General features: G+C 44.4%; 2 protein-coding genes across 3 annotated transcripts in view; one reads left to right on the top strand and one right to left on the bottom strand.

Annotated features, from left to right (window-relative positions):
- Positions 1-386: 386 nt before the first annotated feature.
- On the bottom strand, positions 387-2,891 carry LOC143894523 (acid phosphatase type 7). 2 transcript variants are annotated; one of them, XM_077400866.1, is made up of 8 exons: positions 2,708-2,891; positions 2,447-2,598; positions 2,077-2,271; positions 1,655-1,982; positions 1,369-1,551; positions 1,077-1,296; positions 811-1,005; positions 387-724 (listed from the first exon to the last, which is right to left on the bottom strand). In XM_077400866.1, exons 2-8 carry the CDS (start codon positions 2,544-2,546, stop codon positions 629-631), a joined length of 1,317 nt encoding a protein of 438 aa, XP_077256992.1. In that variant the 5' UTR covers positions 2,547-2,598; positions 2,708-2,891; the 3' UTR covers positions 387-628. The 2 variants fall into 2 exon arrangements, with proteins under 2 accessions (XP_077256992.1, XP_077256983.1); XM_077400857.1 differs by having other exon boundaries at positions 2,447-2,551.
- Positions 2,892-7,086: 4,195 nt separating this feature from the next.
- LOC143893872 (uncharacterized) overlaps positions 7,087-20,819 on the top strand; it is a 71,657-nt gene continuing 57,924 nt past the window's right edge. The window contains exons 1-3 of the mRNA XM_077399686.1: positions 7,087-9,670; positions 11,375-11,487; positions 11,699-11,753. Coding sequence (XP_077255812.1) covers positions 9,607-9,670; positions 11,375-11,487; positions 11,699-11,753 — 232 coding nt within the window. The 5' untranslated portion in view covers positions 7,087-9,606. The remainder of the gene's footprint in view (positions 9,671-11,374; positions 11,488-11,698; positions 11,754-20,819) is intronic.

Genomic DNA, 20,819 nt, shown 5'->3' with positions numbered 1-20,819 from the left:
TGTGAAGCTTCGAAAAAACTCACACATGTCTAATTATAATAAATTTTTAATCGGGAAAAATGTGTTTTCCTAAAGAAACAGTCAAGGCTATTCGTTATATATCTTTATGTATCATTAAATAGTGATTAATTATGCGAGTTAGATGGAGAAATATGAAATCTTATACACTAATACTATTATATGCACATATATACATATATATTTATATGTATACATGTATATATATATGTATATATATATATATATATATATATATATATATATATATAATTAAAACTATATTATATATACTTATAATAATTATATATATATGCATATATTTATATTTTAACAATTAAAGGATTATATTATACGTTTTTTGCATTTACTAATTTTTTACTCGCTCATACATAAATATCACGCATTTTATTGTTCACGTTCACGTATACATTTCGACCGTAGTATATTCAGCTACGTAAAATGTGTACCAAATTCAAATTATATAATTATACGTATAATACACAGCCGAAGTAAAAAAAAAAATTATTATTTACTACAACGATATAATTCGCTTCCTGTTTTTAATCTACATTTTGTTCATTATCTCGATTTGCAATATGGCGTTAATTAAAATTAGATTTGTGTCACATTAATTTGTGGGAAAAACTTCTACGTACTGCGGCAAAGGTTTCTCTTTCACAAGCCAAACTCTGTCTAAAACAGCACCATCTTTATCATCGGATACCTATTATTAAATGGAAGTGGTTATTTTACGATTCAATTATAAAAATCACGTTTTCAGGGTTTGTTTTTATCATATTTACGCCATACCTGTTCGAGATACAAATGGGTTTTGTTGAACGCTTTCATTCTCGTGTATCCATAATCCGAGCTATGAAATGCGGACCATGCCGGTGGTTTTGAAATAAATTTCTCTCGACCTTCTTTGCAACCAGCTGAGCCAGTAACTATGTGTACAGGTGCTTTGTAATTTGTATACGGTTCCTCGTAACTGCCGTTGTACACCTATGAGGATAATTGCCATCATTAGCAAATGAATATTTTCCTTAAAATAAACTCAATAAAGGATTATTTACTTGAAAGTTATACATGGGCCACATTCTCTCATAACTATGTTCGTGCGCCCAAATTTCTAAATCCACTTTATATTTGAAAAACAGATCTTCCAGTCCAAACCAATTTAAAAATGGTAATCCAACTCTAACTAGACTCTGATGGTTAGTACAATCATCTGCATTTTTATTGCTGCAATACATTGGCCTATGTCCAAAGGTTACTATCCATGGACGTTGAGCCCTATAACGATGTATCCTCTCAATTGTCATTTATGTCGTCGTTATGTTGTATTATGGTCTAATTGATAATAACCTTGCTTCAGGTTTATTAGCTTCTCGTAGATCTTTATCCAACCATTCGTATTGCTTAATCATTTGTTTTATACCATAATTCATAAAATAATAAGCTTCAGTTTCTATAGCTACAAAATGTACAGGACCTATATTGAAGCTGTACCACAAACCTTCCGAATTACCTGGCATAGTAAATCGGGCTCTGGAAGATTATTTAAAAAATGGGATTAAAACGTTTCGCACATATTGCACGAAGTATTGGTGGCAAGTTGTACGCGTGATCGGGCAACGGTACTTAAATATACCTGTAATTGCTAAAATTGTATTTCTCTTCGTGGTTGCCGGGTACAGTCATGTACGGTATGTAAGCAGCAACGGATTCAATTTGCCGCATAAACTCGTCTCCTATGCGTGCGTTATTCGTGTTCATATCATAAGCGAAATCACCGACGTGAATAGCAGTGTCATATAAACCACGCTCGGTCTCTTCCTGCAGCCGTGATAAACTCTGCGCGTTCTCGTTACCCATATCACCGAAGATAACTATTTGCGGTGACCAATCTGTAGAGTCCTCGGGTGCAGTTCTCATGTAAAATACATTTGACCATCCATAACGGCTACCGCAATGATATACTGAAGACAAATAGCAAAACGTTCGTTATCAGTGCGATATGTTGAGGATAATTAGTAGCAAGCGGAAAAAATGCACGAGATATATATATCTTACTGTATTTGCTGTTGGGCGTTAAATCTTTTAGCCATACTCTGTGGATATACTGTTTCCGTTTTTGTTTCCCGCCATCGACGAACAGGGTAGAATTTCCTTCAGCTCGCAGAACAAACCCACCTATGCCATATTCCACTATTGATTCTTCGGTATCATTTATTGTGCTCCAAGTGACAACAATGTCGTGAATGTTATCTAAAAATTATAATCGAAACATATATATCGCATTAATTATCTCTTTTAATCGTAAACAAGAGTTGTTTGTAAACACTTGTCTTAGAATACAATTTCCTCCCGTTACATTTTTTATATTTTTAAAAATATGATCCAAGATATTACGTTACTTACATATCAATGTCATAAAACTCACCGCCATAAGAAACGTGCACAGCTTCCGGCTGATAATGTATCACAGTAGCAAACGCAGCAGAGAGGAGAGATAGGATCACGAGCACGATGTGCGAGAGCATCTTGCCTATACGGACCAGAAACAGCGTCAGATGATACGCATTAATTGATCGTCTGATATGACAGGGCAGATAACGGAACAAAGGAAGGAATTAATTTGTGTTTGCATATCAATTACATACGTCACTGACAATGTATACATGTATATACATATACATCATACCTGCTGATTCAATGTGTCCTATCTCGCTCGTGTGTCACAGAAAAGAACGACAACCAAGGGAATACAACTGAAGCTTATACGTAAAAAAGAATGAATAATCCTACGTTATCAGTGAGACGCTCGGCATTGTCGGACGTCGAGCAAATTATCGTTTCGACACGATGACGCGATGACGCTCGAAATTGACTGATCGACTCCCACCTCCCACCTCGCGTTCCGTTAGCAACCGCGATTGCTGTCATTCTTGTGGAACGAAACTGACCAATGGCGAACGCTCGCGTCAAATGCGCGCGACGATTGGCCGTAGATAATACTGGCGCGCGATGCTTTTGCGTTCAACTTCATGTTTTAGCGCAATTAATTTCAATTTAGCGCTATTTAGCTCTATTGTAGTTGCGCGTTAAACTTTTTTTTGTAACCATTATATTTTTGCAATGGAATATAGACAGGTATATAATAAAATATCGGAGATGAGAAAGTAGAGGAAACCGAAACAAAAAGTTCAATTGTGGAGAACAATTCTTTGACTTTTTGAAAGTATTTTCAACTGTTTTCATTCTAATCTTCCTTATTTAGTTCTTCTGGATTTAAATTGAATAAAATATGACAAAGGAAAGAATTAAATCATTTTTTTCTAACTTAAAAAATTCATCCATGAAGAAATTAACAATCATCAGTTTTCTTTTCTACATTATATTCGGCGACTTATCTATCCTCAAGAAGTGTCATAAAGTTTTAGCATAAATTTTTATAATGCAATTTTAAAAATCTTTACTGCAAAATTTCTGAAATTATATTGCCTTTTTTTCGTATAATATAATAGATATCGAATAGGACCATTAGCTCAGTTGGTCAGAGCGTCGCACTTTAATCGTATCGCGAAGGTCGCGGGTTCAATCCCCTCATGGTCCATGCTATTTATTTTTGGCGAAATGTTTAAGAAGGATATAAAATATGCATTATATATATAGATTTTTATATAATGCATATATTTTTGCAAGTGAAGTGTATTTCACTTGCAAAAAAAAAATAACACTTGCTTCTTAAACATTTCGCCAAAAAGAACTAGCATATGGACCATGAGGGGATTGAACCCGCGACCTTCGCAATACAATTAAAGTGCGACGCTCTGACCAACTGAGCTAATGGTCCTATTTGATATATCTATTATATTGAGGAAATAATACTTTAAAACATTATCGTCATATGGAATAACTAAATATTATAGTTACGTTTAAATAATTTGTACAATTTTGTATATTTTTTTATTGTTTTTATATGTATTTGAATCGTCCGTATTTATGTCTATGTTTATTTAACTTACTTTTTATCTTTTTCTAATTCTCTTAAGAATTAGAAAAATCTAATCTGATTCTAAGAATTTGAAAAGGATAAAAAGTAAGTTAAACCGAGCTTAAAGTTAATGATCTACATTGACCGAAATGGACATTAGTGTAATTAACAATATTGACTAAGCTTCACCGAACACGTTTATCTCTGGCGACCTCTCGTTAAGATTATCGACACCTCACATCTGTCGGTAACGCAAGCTATAATTTTGAATATTATAAAAAGTAAATTTTAAAAATATATGACGTCTGTAATAAAATCTCTATGCGCGCAAATCGTAATCGGAAATTTATCGTGTTCAACTTGCTAGGATTTGATTCTTCTTCTTAAAAACGCTCGCTGTGTTTATCACAGAAATATGTTCGAGAAAATATACGTGTCGTATAAGAAAACATGCCGTAAACTGCGTCGTAGGTCGGATTTATGGACAGCAGTTTCCAAGAATTTAATCGCCGCACGCGCACACTGGCGTAGGATCATCAGCTAATTGGGAATTAAATCAGAGCCGCGGCGGTACAAGCGATTGATCGTTCAATTTCTAAAATAGTTTTCACCTCACGGTGCAGCGGTAAGATTTGTTTGACTAGAACGCGGGCTCTCGAGGCTCGCCTCGTGATTTTGCCTGCGGGTTACTATTAATCCGCACTAATTGAGTTAAATGTTGTACTCTCGATCACAGACAATAGGGCGGCGTTGATTCCGTGCGGCGATACCGCAATGATGCAATTACATAAGACGGAAGCTGAAGAGAGAGAGAGAGAAAGAGAGAGAGAGACCAAAAGGCAGTTACCGAACCAACATCCCCTATATTGATCTTATGGTCTTGCAGTTCTCTCCGTCACGCGTCACGCCTTTGGCTTGCACGCGTTTCCCGTGCACGTGCAAACGCACGCAGAAACGTAGGAAAATCTCGCGGTTCCTCAGAAATAAACAAGCGTTAATTAGAAAAATTATACTAAAATTTTTTTTAAATTCCTGAATTTTATTTGTGCATATTTGTACATAGATATAGAAATAATTATGGAATATATCTAACTTTGTCGTTAATAAATGGAAGGTTCGGGTTTCCAAAAGAGCAGGATCAAGGATTATAGCGTCGAAGAGTACTCGCGAATTATTAAGGTATCCTAAGTGTAAGACGCTTTTGAGACGTTATTAAACGTTCTAAGATAAAAAAGAAACTTTTTACGCATATTAAAAATCTGAAAAAATAAGTTGCTACCTTGATGTGATTATCTCTGAAAATACACGTGTATCCGTTTCACTAACAATAAATGCGACATATGTTCTTGATGAATACGCATGGACTTGGGAAGGCAGTTCAAATTACTTAACACACCGGATTATTGCGCGATGCATAAATAAGATTGTTTCGCAACTCCGCGAATACCGATATCAATTTAGGCGGGTATCGCGTTAACATTAAGGAACTTAATATATGAGAGTCATTCGCATTGGTAAATGCAACAAAAGTTGCGCTTTCCACGATAAAAGTAGAATTTATTTATTTTCGCGATACGAAGAATAAACTAGAATATAGTTCCGTAAATTAAGAGATCACTAAAGTTAGGTACATCGCGTATCTTTTTCTCAAGACTCACAAAGATCGATCGGTCTCATAACTGCGAATCTGTGCGATATCATCGAAACGAAAGCTTTCTAGAAAAATATAATTTTCTTGCCGGTTGGAAGTTAGAGAAGCGCAATATAAGTTTTCCAACCTACTTTCGCGACGTAGCGAGGCGGTCCTCCGAGCATAGAGCCACCCCCTTGTGTAAATATCACAGAGACTCAGAGATCCAATATTGTGTTCGGGGAAGATGATCTTATATTCGTGAATTTAATATGGGATATTTGAAATTCTAGTTAGGATATCTCGCAATAAAGACTCGGTTAGAATTCTGCGCTTACCCTCGCCTTCGCGCCAACCGCGCGTTTATCGCGTGATAAATAAATAAATGGAAATATCACGCTTATATTGTATATGAAAAGAAATGCAGGTGTAACTGGAATTAATATCTCGACATCGGAAAATACTAGTAACTAATATAGATTCAGTGAGGATGAACAGACTACTGCGATTATTTCAAATAAGGAATGTTTTTTTTTTCATTAACAGAATTTTTAAATCTGTGACGCGAAACTCGTCATATCGGAAATAATGAGATAATTAATCGATTCCGAGTTGATTATTTTGTATTACGATTTACGCTGTGTACTTGGTTGTCGAGCTGTCTCTGATACATACGTTTCGACATTTATAACGTCAAGCTTGAATTTATTTTCAGTTTGATAAACATCTCGATAAAAATAATAGCAAATCGTAGAACGGAAACTATAGTTTATATATTTCATCTGAAACTTAAAATCCGGCATATGGCGTAATGCCTTTTCAGTTAATTTCCGTTAAAAAAAATCTAAAAAAAAAGTCATCGAGAGATCCGTAGTCAAGAAAGCAGTCGATAAAGAGCACGTTCGCGGTTCTCTCGCAATTTTCGTCATACGATAGATAACGCCAGCGGCGGCTTTAGGCGTAATATAGCACCCTCGGGAGCCTCCGCGGGCCGAGGAAAATCGTATTAATAATCGTGAGAGAGAGAGAGAGAGAGAGAGAGAGAGAGAGAGAAATAGGGCGCGCAAAGAGAGCTGGAGAGTCATCGCGAGATGTCGAGAAACGATTCCTCGATTTCCCAGAGCCAATTTCCAATGGATCGTCGATCGCGGCCGCGAGAAACGCCGTTCCGTGCGCGCATCCCGCGCTCATCTCGACGCGCCCCGAACCGGCCGAACCGTCGCCATCGCGTCGCGCGCGTCCCGATCATTCCCTACGGTCGACGGCGCAGGGCGCGGGCCGCGCAGGTATACGGCGCGAAGGTTGCGGATTGCGGAGAGGGCCTCGAAACGAAAGTCGAAGACCGGGGATTGCCGCCAACGGGACGACGCCGGCGCGGACGCCGTTGCCGCCGCCGCCGCTCACGCCGCTCCGCGGAGGGGTTGGAGGTTGGAGGTTGGAGGGTTGCTCCAGCGGCGAGAGAGAGCGGTGTCGGCAGGGCTGCCGCCGCCGTCGGTCAACGCGCACGTACCCACGGGGTTCACGCTTCACACCCATCTCGCGCGCTGCGGGCTGCGGGCATCTTCGCGCTGTTCCCCCAGAGGATCGGCCTCGACGTCGTCCGCGAGCCGCCGCCGCCCCCTCCCCTCCCGCCCGCCTCCGCACGCATTCCCTCAAGTTAATCGGACTCGCGATTCGCGATTCGGCCGGGGATTCGAGACTTTACGCCGCTCCCGAGGTGCGCGCACACACACCGCGCGGCGCCGATCAGGGTGGTGGTTTGCGCGCCGTCGTTGACGGAGGAGGGTGAGAAATAGAGAGCACGGCACAGTTGCGCCGCGTCTCAACCCGGGGACCTGTGACGCGAAGGAGAGTGAGAGACTGAGAGACAGTGCGCGAGTGCGTAAGTGCGGTACTCGTTTCGTGCGCGGAAATCGTTCGGGAAGATCCGATCCGAGCCAAAGACCCTCTCTCCGTTCGGGAGAAATCCGTATGACAGTTTCTCTCGACGAGGATCTTGGCGTTGATCCTCGGCGAAGAGGAACGGGACGCGAGAGTGCTCGGTGCAGTCGGACAGCTGAGAGGACTCGAGAAGGACGTCGGAGCGGGCGGAGGAGTGTCGCGAGTCGCGGAGCCACTCGTCGATGGCCACGGTGATGTCGATCGCGCGGGATCCTCGCGGGGGCTCGGTGCACCCAGGCTCGATCCTCGTCTCCGCCCTGCGTCGCCGTGCTGCGTGTGGCAGCGACGCGAGGAACGTGCCGTCGTCGTTCCCGCGAGAGTAGCGTGACTCGACATCCCCGTCGAGGGATCGATTGTTCCGCGTGCCGCGGAGGAGAGCGAGCCGTGAGGGTAGGACCCCCCAATTGAGATCTCGCGATCGCGCGGATCGATATCCTCGATTCAGACTCGGGCAAGCGCGCGAACATCGATAAACACCGCGCGCGCCGCGAGAGAGAGAGGGAGAGAGAGAGAGAGAGAGAGAGAGTGACGCGAGGGGAGAGCGAAAATTGCGTAAGGGGGCCGAGAATCGCGCGCGCGATGATCTCGATCGTCGCCGGGGAATCCGGCGCGAAGTCCGGGACGTCGTGCGCGATCCCCGCGCCGTTGACCAGATGCCCCGTAACGATCGTCGCCGACGTGCGACCGCACGGAGGGTGGTAGCGCGCACAGCGGGATCGGAGGAACCGCAGCAACAGCGGCAACGGCAACGGCAGTAGCGGCGACAGCAACGGCAACGGCAACAGCGGCGGCGGCAACGGCGACAGCGGCTGGTCGGAAGTCAGAGCTAATATACGCGTTTTTCGGCGCCGTGCATCGTGCACCGTGCACCGCCGCGCGGGGCCGATGCGGTGGTTATGCGGAACGAAAACGACGGGACGATGGCCGGTGGTGCGTGCACGGAAACGGCACGCGAGACGTTAGTCGAAGCGGCGGTCGATAACGAGACGCTCCGGCTCGCCGTGGGATTGCGCGTGAACCGGCGATCGCTATTCCTCACGCCGTGGCTCGCGAGGCACGTCGCCGCAAGGATGTAGGGGGGGGGCCCGCGATAACGGGCCCCGTGGAGGCGCCGCTTCGATTCCTCTCGCTGCCTTCGTCGCGACGGACCGCGAGGACGACCAGGACGATCGGACGGCGGAGCTAGAGCGCGCGATTTCGAAAAGGGGAAAAGAAAAGAGGGATAGAGAGAGAGACGAGAAACGTAAAAGGGAGTATAATACGTAATAAAATCGTGACACGCTGGTGGAGTGTCGAACGTAAAGATATAATTATGTGTTCCTTAGTCCATCTCTTAGGTGGCTCCGAGTTATATCGAGCGTGTATCGTATAGTTCTCGTTGCAGTAGCAATTTTTTTATACCACCCCTCGTGTGGAGCATAGATGCCTTGGTGTCCGTTTAGCGGAGAGAGAGAGAAAAAATAAACGAGGAGGAGATAGGAAGTCTTGGATTTCCCGACGAGTGAACGGCCGATCGGCGATCTCTCGCGATACGATCCGTAAATGCGGCGAGCGCGACGGGAAGGCGCGGTTGAACGCACGTCGGGGTGCGCGCGTTGAAGAAAAGCCACCCGGAAACGGAAAAATAAAGGAAGAACGAATCGCGCGGAAGCGAGGGAGAGAGGTGGAGGAAAGGTAAAGAGGTGCGTTCCCCGTGTCGTGCGAAAAATATTAATCGTTGTACGTTGTACAGCCGGCCGCGAAGTAGGTCACGAGGTCGATACCTAAAATGAAGCGCGGGACGCGCGAGGAAACCGGGAAAATGACGTGCGCTAACGACGTTAATAACGGCGGACCGATTTTTCGGGGCGGACCCGGTGGCGTGGTGCCGAGTAATTAGTGATTTACCGTGCGCGTTGCGCGAAAGCCCGCCCGCCCGCCCGCCTGCGCGCGCGCGCGCGCGCGCGCGTGTCGCCACTCGCGCGGAGTGTCTCGCGAAGTAATCCAACATAGCGGACTACCCCCCTACACGTACGGCGGATAATTACTAGCGAAAATGGTCGATCTAGGAGGATACATTATTATACTGACGAACGACGATGGGAAGATCAAGCTGTACGGTACGTATAGCGCGTTTACGTTAGAGCACGTTTTAGGGCCCGGAGCACACACTTCTGCACGCGACGCGTAATGCGTAAGCATAAGAAAATTGCGTGGTCCATACGCACATGTGCACAAGGAAATAGACCACGCAGTTTTCTTATATGCTTACGTATTGCGCGTTGTGCGGAAGCGTGTGCTCCCCGCTTTACTACGGCGCGATTGTTCGTTAGTTATACATACGTACATACGTTCGCGCGATGGTGGAACCACCCGGAGTATATCGGGTTACTTGAAATGTAAACGATGCGCGGTCTGTTTGTGGAACGTATAATCCGCGAATTAAATTTTCGAAGGCATTCGCATACTTTTGTGAGTTCACGCGTGCTCAACGTTTAGTTTTATGCCGACGGATAACGATTTACGGTGTTTTCAGGTAGATTGTCTGCGTGCGGCGTTTAACCTCGGCCCGGTCGAATATTCGTCGAACGAATCGCTCGGGATCGTCTCTTCAGATGTAAATGCGCGTATCCTGGATCGCTCGGGGGAGTATGCGCGACGGCGCCTTACTAGTCGAATCTAAATGAGAAGTGATAATTTTCTCGTTAGCGCGATCGTCACACGCGCGTAGGTTTACGCGTCGCGCACACGTCGCACGCTTTCGGAAACGGGAAATGTATGCGACGCGACGGACGGATTTCCGATTTGCTCGACGCGTTACGGTAATGCGCGACGATTTACATCGACGACGTGTTTCGCGACGTGTTATTTATAGGCTGACCTTTACGTTTACTTATCGTAACGCGCGCTTTATCGCCCCGAAGGAGGCACTCGCTCTATTTTGTGTCTCGCTTCTTCTTCCCTTGATTCCCGTTGGATATTTTTCTCGGAGGACGATCGAATCTAAATTTTTTTTTTTTAGGAATTACGCTTTGTATAAAACATAGGTATAACATCGGCGATGCATCGATACAACTTGTACCAGCGTTACATTAGCGTAACACGAGCGTTACATTGACTTTTACATACTTTACGAAGTTAAATTAGCCACGGTGTATTAATTATCCCACTACCAATATTTGAATTGTAAGACATTGATAAATCGGTTACATCCCTATAGTGTTCTTTTCCTTTAGTTTATCGAGAGGAAAGATCTATTCGCGCCATCCTGTATTCCGTACGATGTAGGAAAAAAATACTTCGGTCGGTTGCTTTGGATTCGTTTGCGCGCGACGCTCTCTAAATGGCCGTGCTCATTAGCAGATACGTTTCCCGTTTACGAAGCGGATTATGTGCTACATCCATGGACAATTAAACAGGGATTTTTGCAGGCTAAGCAGGCTTCGACGTCTCGTTTCGTTATACGGATTATTGAACGCGATATCGCGTTCGAAGGCGCGCTGTAATATTCATTTGACACGAAATGCGATCAACATTCGCAATACGTATCGGAGTTAATTGTTCGTCAAAAAATTTTTTCCCAACGTTACTTGTTATAATATTTGAATATTGTAATACTTGGGCTGCATTCCGATAATCACTGCCAGTACTGAAAATCTATATTTTTCTATATTTTGCGCCACGTATACCATATAGATTTTCAGTACTGACAGTTGTCGACGGTAAATATCGGAATGCAGCCTTAATAACGTATAATATAACAATTGAATTTGTGAAAGCAAATTGTAGTAAGATTATATTCACCGTTATGCGTGTGTTTGCAGGATCGGCAGCGGATAATATGGACACTCTGAGAGTGAGCGATGAAATTTTAGAAGTGAACGGTCGCACCTTGGAAAATGCAACTCATAACGAAGTCATTCAATACATACATCAGGTAATTACATCAGCGTATAATATATTTCTGGTTATGTTATTTATATAATGGAGCGGTTCGTTATATATTTCTTAATGAACCACCATCGCTCTTTCGAAAATGAAGATAATTAATGAATAATATATTCCTATAAAAGAGAAAATTGGAAAATGCGTAATATATAGCATATATATATATATAATACAGGTAATTGCGTTTCCTTTGATTTAAGTGCATCCAATCTCGAACAATATGTCTGCGCCTTCGGAGAAGCGGAAACAAGATGGGTGAGTCGAGTTTTCGCTTTTACATCTTTTATATCTATTTTTAAAAGTAATCAAGCAATATTATATATTTCAAGCTATTAAATATCGAAAGAAATAAGACGGAAATGAGTGAAGCGTCGAAGAAGTAGCAAAGATAGATGGCAATTTTTATTAAATCTTGGATTGCAAAGAAAACAACGAGCGCAATAATGTGGAAGATTAGGCAAAAGAAAATGAGAGAAAGATAAACTAGGGTTGTGAAGCGGAGCTATACTTTTCACATTGAATTCATCTATGCGTCCTCGTTATTTCAAATGCCGGCGACGACGTGTTATTCTTTGAACGGATGTTTTTAAAGCAAATGAGACATTTTATCGCCGACCGGACGATATTGTTGCTTTATCGTAACCGGGCAGACATTCGTACGAGTTTGAATATACAGTTTAAATACATTGGCCACGGTCGATTTCACATTGCCCCGCTAGCCGTGCTCTCGCCCTCGTTGAACAAACGCGTAACGTTTTTAAACACATCGTGGGACGTCACGCGCGACAAACTTTTTGACGCGGAAGGACGGAAAGTAAGAATTTGGTCGCGGAAAAGCTGGGACGAAGTCGCGATTCGTTCCTGCCGGACACAATTTTCCGATCGACGGCGCTCGGAGCGACAGTCCGGAGAATATTACGAAAACTTCTGTGCAGCGTGAATTCCGCATTCCTTTCAAAAGTAACGGATTCGCATACGTATGTGTCAGGAAAGTCCCGCGTGAGAGAATTATGAATACAGATTCGCACCTTCGCACCCTATTGCGCTTCGAAACAATTATTTCGTTCTTTTTCCCGTTGTCGGCCGGCGGCGGCGGCGGCGGCGGCGGCGGCGGCGGCGGCGTGTAGCATAGACGATAACGTGTCGCTGTCGCGCGGACACTGATAATACAGTGATTCGTTCATATGAATGGCGCCGCTATATTTCGCGCGCGCTGATAACAAGTTTATCGCAATCGATTTCAATATTGCATCCGTGAAGTGGCCGCGAAATTACAAGTCCTTTAATTCGTTTAAATCACTCGAAATGCACGCCTCTGTATCGTTATTTTTGCTTCGATATTTATCGAAACCCATGATACACTCCTGCACATTCTGATTGTTCCAATAATCATCCCCCCATTGAGCCGTTTCATTCTGTTGTACGAATTAACGTACAGCATTAACGTTCGCTAAAATTCGCTACGCGGCGCGTAACGCGGCCGTTTGATTTTCAAGTCGCGTTTACGTCGTGCTACCTTCGGATTCATCGCCAGTCAAATTCGGCCGTGTTTCTTAGGCAATCATAGGCATTTGTTCGAACATATCGGACGTTCTGATGAACAATAGAAAGGACGCGACCGCGAATAAGGATCAGCGGGCGGGTCATTCGTCGGCGCGGCGAAATTCGAACGGCGTTCAGGGGGAACCGTCGGCCGATTCCGGGAAGGCTCGCGCGAGTCCGGGCGTTCGCCAGGTAAACGCTCCAGGTGGCCGCGAACGGTATCGTCGGTATCGCAGTAGGAGGAGGGGGGTGGCGGGGGGGGGCAGGAGGGAGAGAGAGAGAGAGGCAGGAGCGGAGAACTCCGGAGGTAGGCAGGTAGAGGCAGGTATAGGCAGGCGGGCAGGCTGGCGGCTGCACATGGCGGACCAGAAGGTATAACCTTCGAATGTGGTATCCGCTGTCACGCTCCGCGCGGCAGTACGGAGGAGCCGTTCGTACGCGCGCCGAGCGGTTCCGCGCGCGCTGTTCCGTTTCGCGTCCTGGTGCCGCGACCCGCGCGAGTCCGTTCTCTGGCGCGACGACGACGACGACGACGACGACGCGACACGTAGCGAGTTTCTCCTCGTTGGGGAACGCGCGCTCTCGCGATTTCTCGTTTCTCGCCGATTGTCCGGCCGAGGATCGCGGCGCGAGTTCGCGCGAGTGCCGTATACATATCGGGTGAAGCCAACCGGGAACACGCGCAACGTGCTCACGCGTCCGGTTTCCGCGTTCGCGTTCCGCGCGCGCAGCGGCGGTTCGCCAGCCGCGATTCCGCGGTCGATCCGCGGATCACGAGCGCGGGGGTCGGAGGTGAACGGTCATCTCCCGCGGATCGACGCGCGCGTGAAGGAGGAGTGAAATTCGTGATGGATTAAGGTGCGCTCTGTGGTGATCGCCGTCCGGTGGGGTGGTGGTTGCAGTGGTTGCACGAGCGACTTGAAGGAGCGCTTCTCCAGGCCAGCCAGCGAGGAGATCCGTCTTCCCGCCTCTCGCCTCTCTTCCCGTACGTCTCTTTCTCTCTCTTTCTCTCGCTCTCTCATCATCGTCATCATCTCGGCGACCTGTCGATCCGCTCGAAAAGGTAACGCTGCTTCCTTTCTTTCTCGTCGCGCTCTTTTCGCTCCTTTCTCATCGGGCGCGCTTGGCGCGATCCTCCGGCGCGGTGCCGAGATATCTGCAGACTTCTCCGCGGGGGGCCGCGTTTTCTGGGTACCGCCATCGGTACCAGAACGTGCCAACGCGCTTCGCGCTCCGTCTCCGCCGCCTGTCCTCCTTCCTTTCTCCCTTCCTCTTTCCGCCATTCGTCTCTCTTTCACCGTCTCTTGTGACATGTCGACTTCGCAATATCACGCGCGCCACTTATTTCCGATACACACCTCGTCGCGCGCGCTCCGCGGTTTTCAGCTCGCGTCATCCGCGCGCTGTTTACGAGCCTGGTGTATACCGCGGGGGCTCGTGTATAGCCTGACTTTTATTAAGTCTCTCTCTCTCTCTCTCTCTCTCTCTCTCTCTCTCTCTCTCTCTCTCTCTCTCTCTCTCTCTCTCTCTCTCTCTCTCTCTCTCTCTCGTGCCGCTTTGTCACGCCGGTCGCCGATAATTTTTATACCGAGCCTTCGCGCTCGATTAATCGCGCGTAATCCTTCCTTTTCGACTCGTCTCGTCGATCAGTCGCGCCGATTCCCTTGCCGCCGTGTCATCTCCCGAGTATTAACGAATTTTCAATATCACCGTGGAAATATCTTACTTGATCTTTATAGAAATTCATTTTTCATCTACCCGGATCAATTAAATTCTTTTTTCCACGCCCACGTCATCGTCACTCTCGAGTCCTCGCGGGATCTCTTGCGCGAGATGAGCGTGTAATTATTTAACTCTCTCGCACACATCGCTCGTTTGTCCTTCTTTTTTTCTTCTCTGTCACAATGAAAAGGTCTGCGTTGATGCATCCTGCATGAATGTTTTACTGTATAAATTTGCAGGCGTGAAGTTTAAATGATATCCTCTCTTGCGCGCGCGTATTTCCATTTCTACTCATCCCTCGCGCTTTGCGAAACGTTAGGAATATTGATTAGAATCGGGTATATAATCGGGTTCTTTATACGGATGTAATGTCAGAAATTGCATCTTGCGAAATTATTTGCAAAGCTTTATAAGATTCCCCATGGCATATAACACATATAATTTACTAATTAAATAAATATCCGCAAGATATATGAATGTTATATTTATTACAATTCATGTTATAGTTACATATAATTGTTATAAACAATATAATATTACATGACAATGATGTACTTGCAGTGTACGTCATATCAAATCTTAGTTCGTTCGAAAAGTGTCGGGAGAGCGACCGACGTGTGTCCATAATAATAACTAATCGTTAGAGACGCGAAAGTTTGTTTTACGTTCTTGCATCATCGGTCAACGTCAACGTTGGTCCGCCGCTCCTGAGTTTCGTTCATCCTCTTAAATCTGCTGTCCGTTGCGTCACGTACCTACTTTTCTTTTTTCATTTGTGATGACACGCGAACTTATCCATTAAAATTCGTCCGCGAAAAATATTCTGTCGAACCATCCCGATCTGCACGAAATCAAGTTATAAAATGTTCGATCTCTTTTTGTCCCCCCCCCCCCTTACAAGAACATGTATGCACAGTTAGATTCGGGAGAGATAGACAAATGTAAAAAAAGGGAGTCTCTCTCTCTTTCTCTCTCCGGTGAACCGGCCGGGCCCCGCGTGATTTTCACGTCGAGCAACATCCGCGCGGCCGCACATCCGCCTTCCGTGTGCGTACATGCGTACCGCGAATAATGCGGAATGTGTTTTTTTTGTGCCCCTCGCCCCTCTTCGACGCGGGCTAACGATCGCGCTGCCCACGATGCGTGTCAAACGCGTATTGTCGTGCGGCATGGGCGTATTCGCGCGCGCTCCTGGATGTATGCCGATGTACTGAATGTATACGGCACGGCCGGCCGTCACGGAAACGAGGAAGCGCCGACCGCCGACGCGCCGAACGCCGTACGGACGGAGGAGAGTAGGAAACGGGAGATGTGCGTGAAGCCTCGGTATACGTAAGACACCGATAGAGGATAGGCGCGGGTTTTTTTACGAGCGCGAGGCACGCGGGATGCAGTCGAACGAGTGCCTCGCGGAAACCGGAGCGGCGTATACGGGGTGTCCGGCGAACAGCGAGCGAAGAAGCGATTTTTGTGTTCCTCGAATTCAGAGAGATTCGTTCTGGCGCAGGATCGAAATACATGTAGCATTTTCCGAACCAAATCTTTCGATCTTCGAAAACGGAATCGCGATGTAGTTTCGACGTGTTTGGATGCTTCAAGAATGTAGGGGGAGGGGGGGGAAAGAGACGGACCTAGTAACGTTTGGCGACAAGAAGTCACCTTGCGGCTCGATTACCGGAAGAACGTTCGACGTTGGAAAACGAACGCCGTGTGCGAGACGTGCGACGGTCGAAGTGAAATTTTCGTCGAGGAAAATTGGAATCCGGACTTGGATACCGGATACCGTCTCGTGTGATCTTTTCACGCTTCTCGCCGGAGTACCCTGTATACGCGCGCCGATGCGCTCGCGTGCGAGAACGCGATAGGTATACGCAGCAGAAATCGAGAACGAGCTACCCGGGAGCAGATCGACCGCCGACGTATTAGGCACGATCGCTTGAATCGTCTCGCGCGCACTTCCCTCCGTGATACGCGCTGAATCATTTTCGTCCCAACCTGTTGAATTCTGATGGATTCGGACGCGCAGAGTACAGAAAAAAGGCTGCTAAATGCTGCAGAACTCTCTTTTTGTATACCAAAAAACCGAAATACCGAATAATACCAAACAGATCGCCGCTGATCGGTATAGGTATCGCATTTGTATCCCGAAATCCGCGCTCGGATATACGAATCTCGCGTCTTTTTCGAGCACAGATTTGCACTAGGTTTTCCTTCGAATAATCTACATAATCACACACGAATGTAGGTAAGCCGAACATCGAATAGATTGTCGAAAAGAGGATTTGAGACTTAGAAGAGGTGGAACATTAATTAATATCGTTGAATTCTGCTAGAAATGAACATGTTACGATATACGCAGCGGAGAAATTCGTTTTGGACACTCGTGAAAACGCTGACTGCGCGATCTTTTGCCATTTCCGTCGTTGCTGTAACTCCTTAAGTGGGTCTTGTGCACCGGCATTCCGCAGCCCTCCGCGCAACGCAATGATGTAACGCGTTAAATAAGTGTCATGTGATCGCTATAAGAGACGTTAATAATTATCCTACTTATTTCCTTTCGCGTTTGTCCATGATTACACACGTACCTACTAGATATTAGATATATGAAAATAATATAATCTCATTTTGAAATATGGAGCGACAGCAATTTCGAAAAGGAGATGTATTATTTTGTTCATGCGCGCATCTTTTTTAAAATGAACTTTTACTTTTTCTTTAAACTTAATCCACCCGTCATTATTGTGTCGCAACGGTCATCAGGCTGGATCGTATATACTATTGCAATTATTTAGATGTACCTACGGATTAGGGCGAGGGCGTACCAACGCGATTAGGTCGCATACTCGATATATTGATCCGGCAACTAATGCGTATAGTTTCTTGAGAATTTGATGAAGAGAGAGAGGGAGGGAGGGAGAGAGCCGACAGTCGAATCAGCGCATGCTGAAATCATCATCTCGGATTCGATACATCTTGGAAAAACAGTTATCGCGCTCGTAAAAGTCGTAAAAGTAAGCGGTCCGTTAGCGATTGTTTCTCTATTACCTTCAATAATCTTTAAGTGATGCCTTTCGTTCCGACAATTTACCAGCCGTTTCGCGTAATCCACCGTGGAGAACCCAAACAAATACTATTTCGTTTAATCGTCTTTTATTTTAATTTTATTGCGCCCGTTATATTTACGAAAAGTTAAACGTTAAAATGGCAAAACTATATTAAAACGTGACCGTATATAGAAATGATTGTGAAGAAAAGAACGAGGAAAAAGGAGATGACTAATTCTTCTATATATAGATGCAAATTTGCAACGTACAGAATTTTCCTAGAAATATTAGTAAAGGTGCTCACCGCTTGATTTATTTGTTGTCTACAATATCTGTTTAAAGTGATTGCAGTAATTAGAGAAGCAATATATGTGTGCACAGTGACTTCGCGTATTTTAAACGCAGACGTAATTAAAGTTGTCTGTCAGTTACTTTAGAATACATAAAAAAGCGGCATACACATTTATTGCCCTTTTAATTAAAATCACGTATTTGAAGAGAATTAAAAAAAATTTAATTACATCGTGACCAAATTAATATTTTTCGATCGTTATATGTAGAAAATGAATTGTGCTACATATTCGTAAGACAATCTGAATAAAATTTTACGAAAATCTTAAAGATTCTTTTATATACCGTGTATAAGATCCTTACGGATGCTGCGTTTAGCCTGCGTTAATAATTGAGTCTTCTGCAAAGTACCTTAAATCAGCTTATCAGAAATTTACAAATAGTTTGGTAGTAGATTCTGACGTACTGTGTACAGGGTCAAAATATTGTCTCATAGATCAAATGTCCAAACCTCGGTAGGCATGCTTCGCCGTAGCTTGACTCTGTGTACATATATGTATACTACATGCATCACTGTGTGGCACAGCCTATACAGTTAGAAAACTGGTTTTCGCCTCCTCTTGCGTCAAGCCGTACTACTCATATGATCAAAATCATTCCGCGCATTGGTACAGTTGTTTCTTCTTGTATTATCTTCGTACATAAATGGTATCTCGTATATCTACAAATTTGTGTATAGAATAGATATATCGTCTCCGCGCAGATATCTCTTCATAATTTATGAAAATTGTTAGAAGAAAATTGTTATTCCCATCATACTTCAGAGACAATTATTTCTAGTCGATAAAGCACGATTTCTAATAATCACTCGCATGTGAGAACGAGAAAAATTGAACTTTACGTTTACCCGTGTGCTTTCTTTATTCATCTTGATAACGTCAAAGTGTGAAATGCGAGATCAAGATACGAAATAGTAGTAATTGGAGAAAGATGGAATTGATTTTTTTCTCTCTCTCTCTCTCGCTCTTCTTTTAATTGTTGCGTATATTGCGTTTCAGGGCGCTAATTTAGCACCGGGATCGACCGGGCTTTAATTACTCGCAAGTTAACCGCTGTCCAACTATCGAACTCGCGGTGCCTTTCGGGAGCGGTCTGGCTTAGGTACTCGGGTAAAGCCTACTTAGCGTAACATAGTTGATTGCCGCGTACTGTACACGCGTACACGCGACATATATGCTCGAGCATCTAGTTGCCGTTCCGACAAAGTAGATCTCTCCGAGGATTACGCGAGGAGACTACTCCAGACACAACGTTGATATCACGGCAACGCATTGCTTGACCCGAATTTACCGCGTCACCAAATTTGCGAACGTAATGCCTCTTCATCTAGCCTTAGTCCCTATATATCTCCCGTTGCCTTCGGTCCGCATTCGCGCCTCCATTGTGCGCCGCATTTAACGCTAAATGCGATTTGATCCTGAATTCCGTTTGCCGTATTCGCATATACGAATGTCTTATTCATTGTAAACACGGAATGAGAATGAGGCGGCGATATACGCCACGTTAAACGGGGAATTACCGCTAACGAAGTATTTGCACATTCATCCCGCACACATATATCATGATTAACTTGTGTTAATAAATTAATAGTGATACCGTAATTTCTATTATAATTATGTAGTACAATATTAAATTACGGTCAAATCAAATGTGAAACTCTGAATCGCCAATAACAAACAATAATGATTTTTTATTTGGTGGTGTGAGTTACAATTTACATGCCTTTTGATTATTAAATTTGTGATTTATAGATTTACACTTTTGAAAAGGATCAAAATCAATGGTCGAAACGCTCTAGATCACGTCGTGATATATATATATATAACTGTACATTATAATATAAATATATATCATATATAATAATGATATAGATTATTATTAAATTATAGATACTTGTGATACTTTTATGTGATTTATGTTCTACGCATATACATTATTACAGAAGCTGTCTCAAGTTGCTTCTTTTTTTTTGTTTTTACGGAATTATTTAAAAATTAAGATCGGCGTACATATATCTAAATTAATTACTATCATCCATTTACATAAGTGATTATAGAGTCAAAATAATAACTTAATGCCAACATTTGGATTTTATTGATATTTCTCAGCGGTTTATTCCCGTCCCAGGATAAATTCGTCAAAGGCTGGCTTTTGTGCGTCATGCGCTTATATGCTCGTGACATTCATATACTTGTCACGGAATGTCAGAACCGTTTTGCGATAAAACAGGAAAAACGAGGTGTGTGCGCTTTCAGACGAAAACACACTTTCTCCGAATTGCCGTGCCATATCTGAATACGTTTTGGAGCTAAGCCAGAACGTTTGGAAAAGGGAGCAGAGAGCGGGGAACTGTTGCGAGAGTTTTCTTCGCCTGGCGCGCTTCTCCTGTCGTTCGGTAAAGCACAAAAGGCTTTAAGGCAATGAATGTATGCAGGTAGTGACACGGAAAGCTTCACCGAGACTTGATCTAGAGCGCTTCAAGTGATATGCAATATACACGTTCGGAAGACAATGAATGAAATACGCAAAGCGCATGGACTGCCAGGTGCACGTGTATGCGTACAACACGTATGCACCATAAGTAAATATCAAAAGCTGTCAAAGCGATTGGAAAATGCGAACGATTTTGCCGAGTGAATTTTACGAGAGAAACTCAATTGTG

The sequence above is a fragment of the Temnothorax americanus genome, unplaced genomic scaffold (genome assembly GCF_048541705.1).
Source record: "Temnothorax americanus isolate GAGA-0224 unplaced genomic scaffold, ASM4854170v1 Scaffold1, whole genome shotgun sequence".
NCBI lineage: Eukaryota > Metazoa > Arthropoda > Insecta > Hymenoptera > Formicidae > Temnothorax > Temnothorax americanus.
This window is presented reverse-complemented; position numbering and strand designations above follow the sequence as displayed.

Excerpts from the sequence above, each read along its gene's own strand:
- LOC143894523 (XM_077400866.1), bottom strand. The coding sequence starts at position 2,546 with ATGCTCTCGCACATCGTGCTCGTGATCCTATCTCTCCTCTCTGCTGCG. Across the intron at positions 2,272-2,446 it reads TGTGCACGTTTCTTATGGCG|ATAACATTCACGACATTGTT; the intron begins GTGAGTTTTATG and ends TATAATTTTTAG. Across the intron at positions 725-810 it reads CCCATTTGTATCTCGAACAG|GTATCCGATGATAAAGATGG; the intron begins GTATGGCGTAAA and ends ATTTAATAATAG.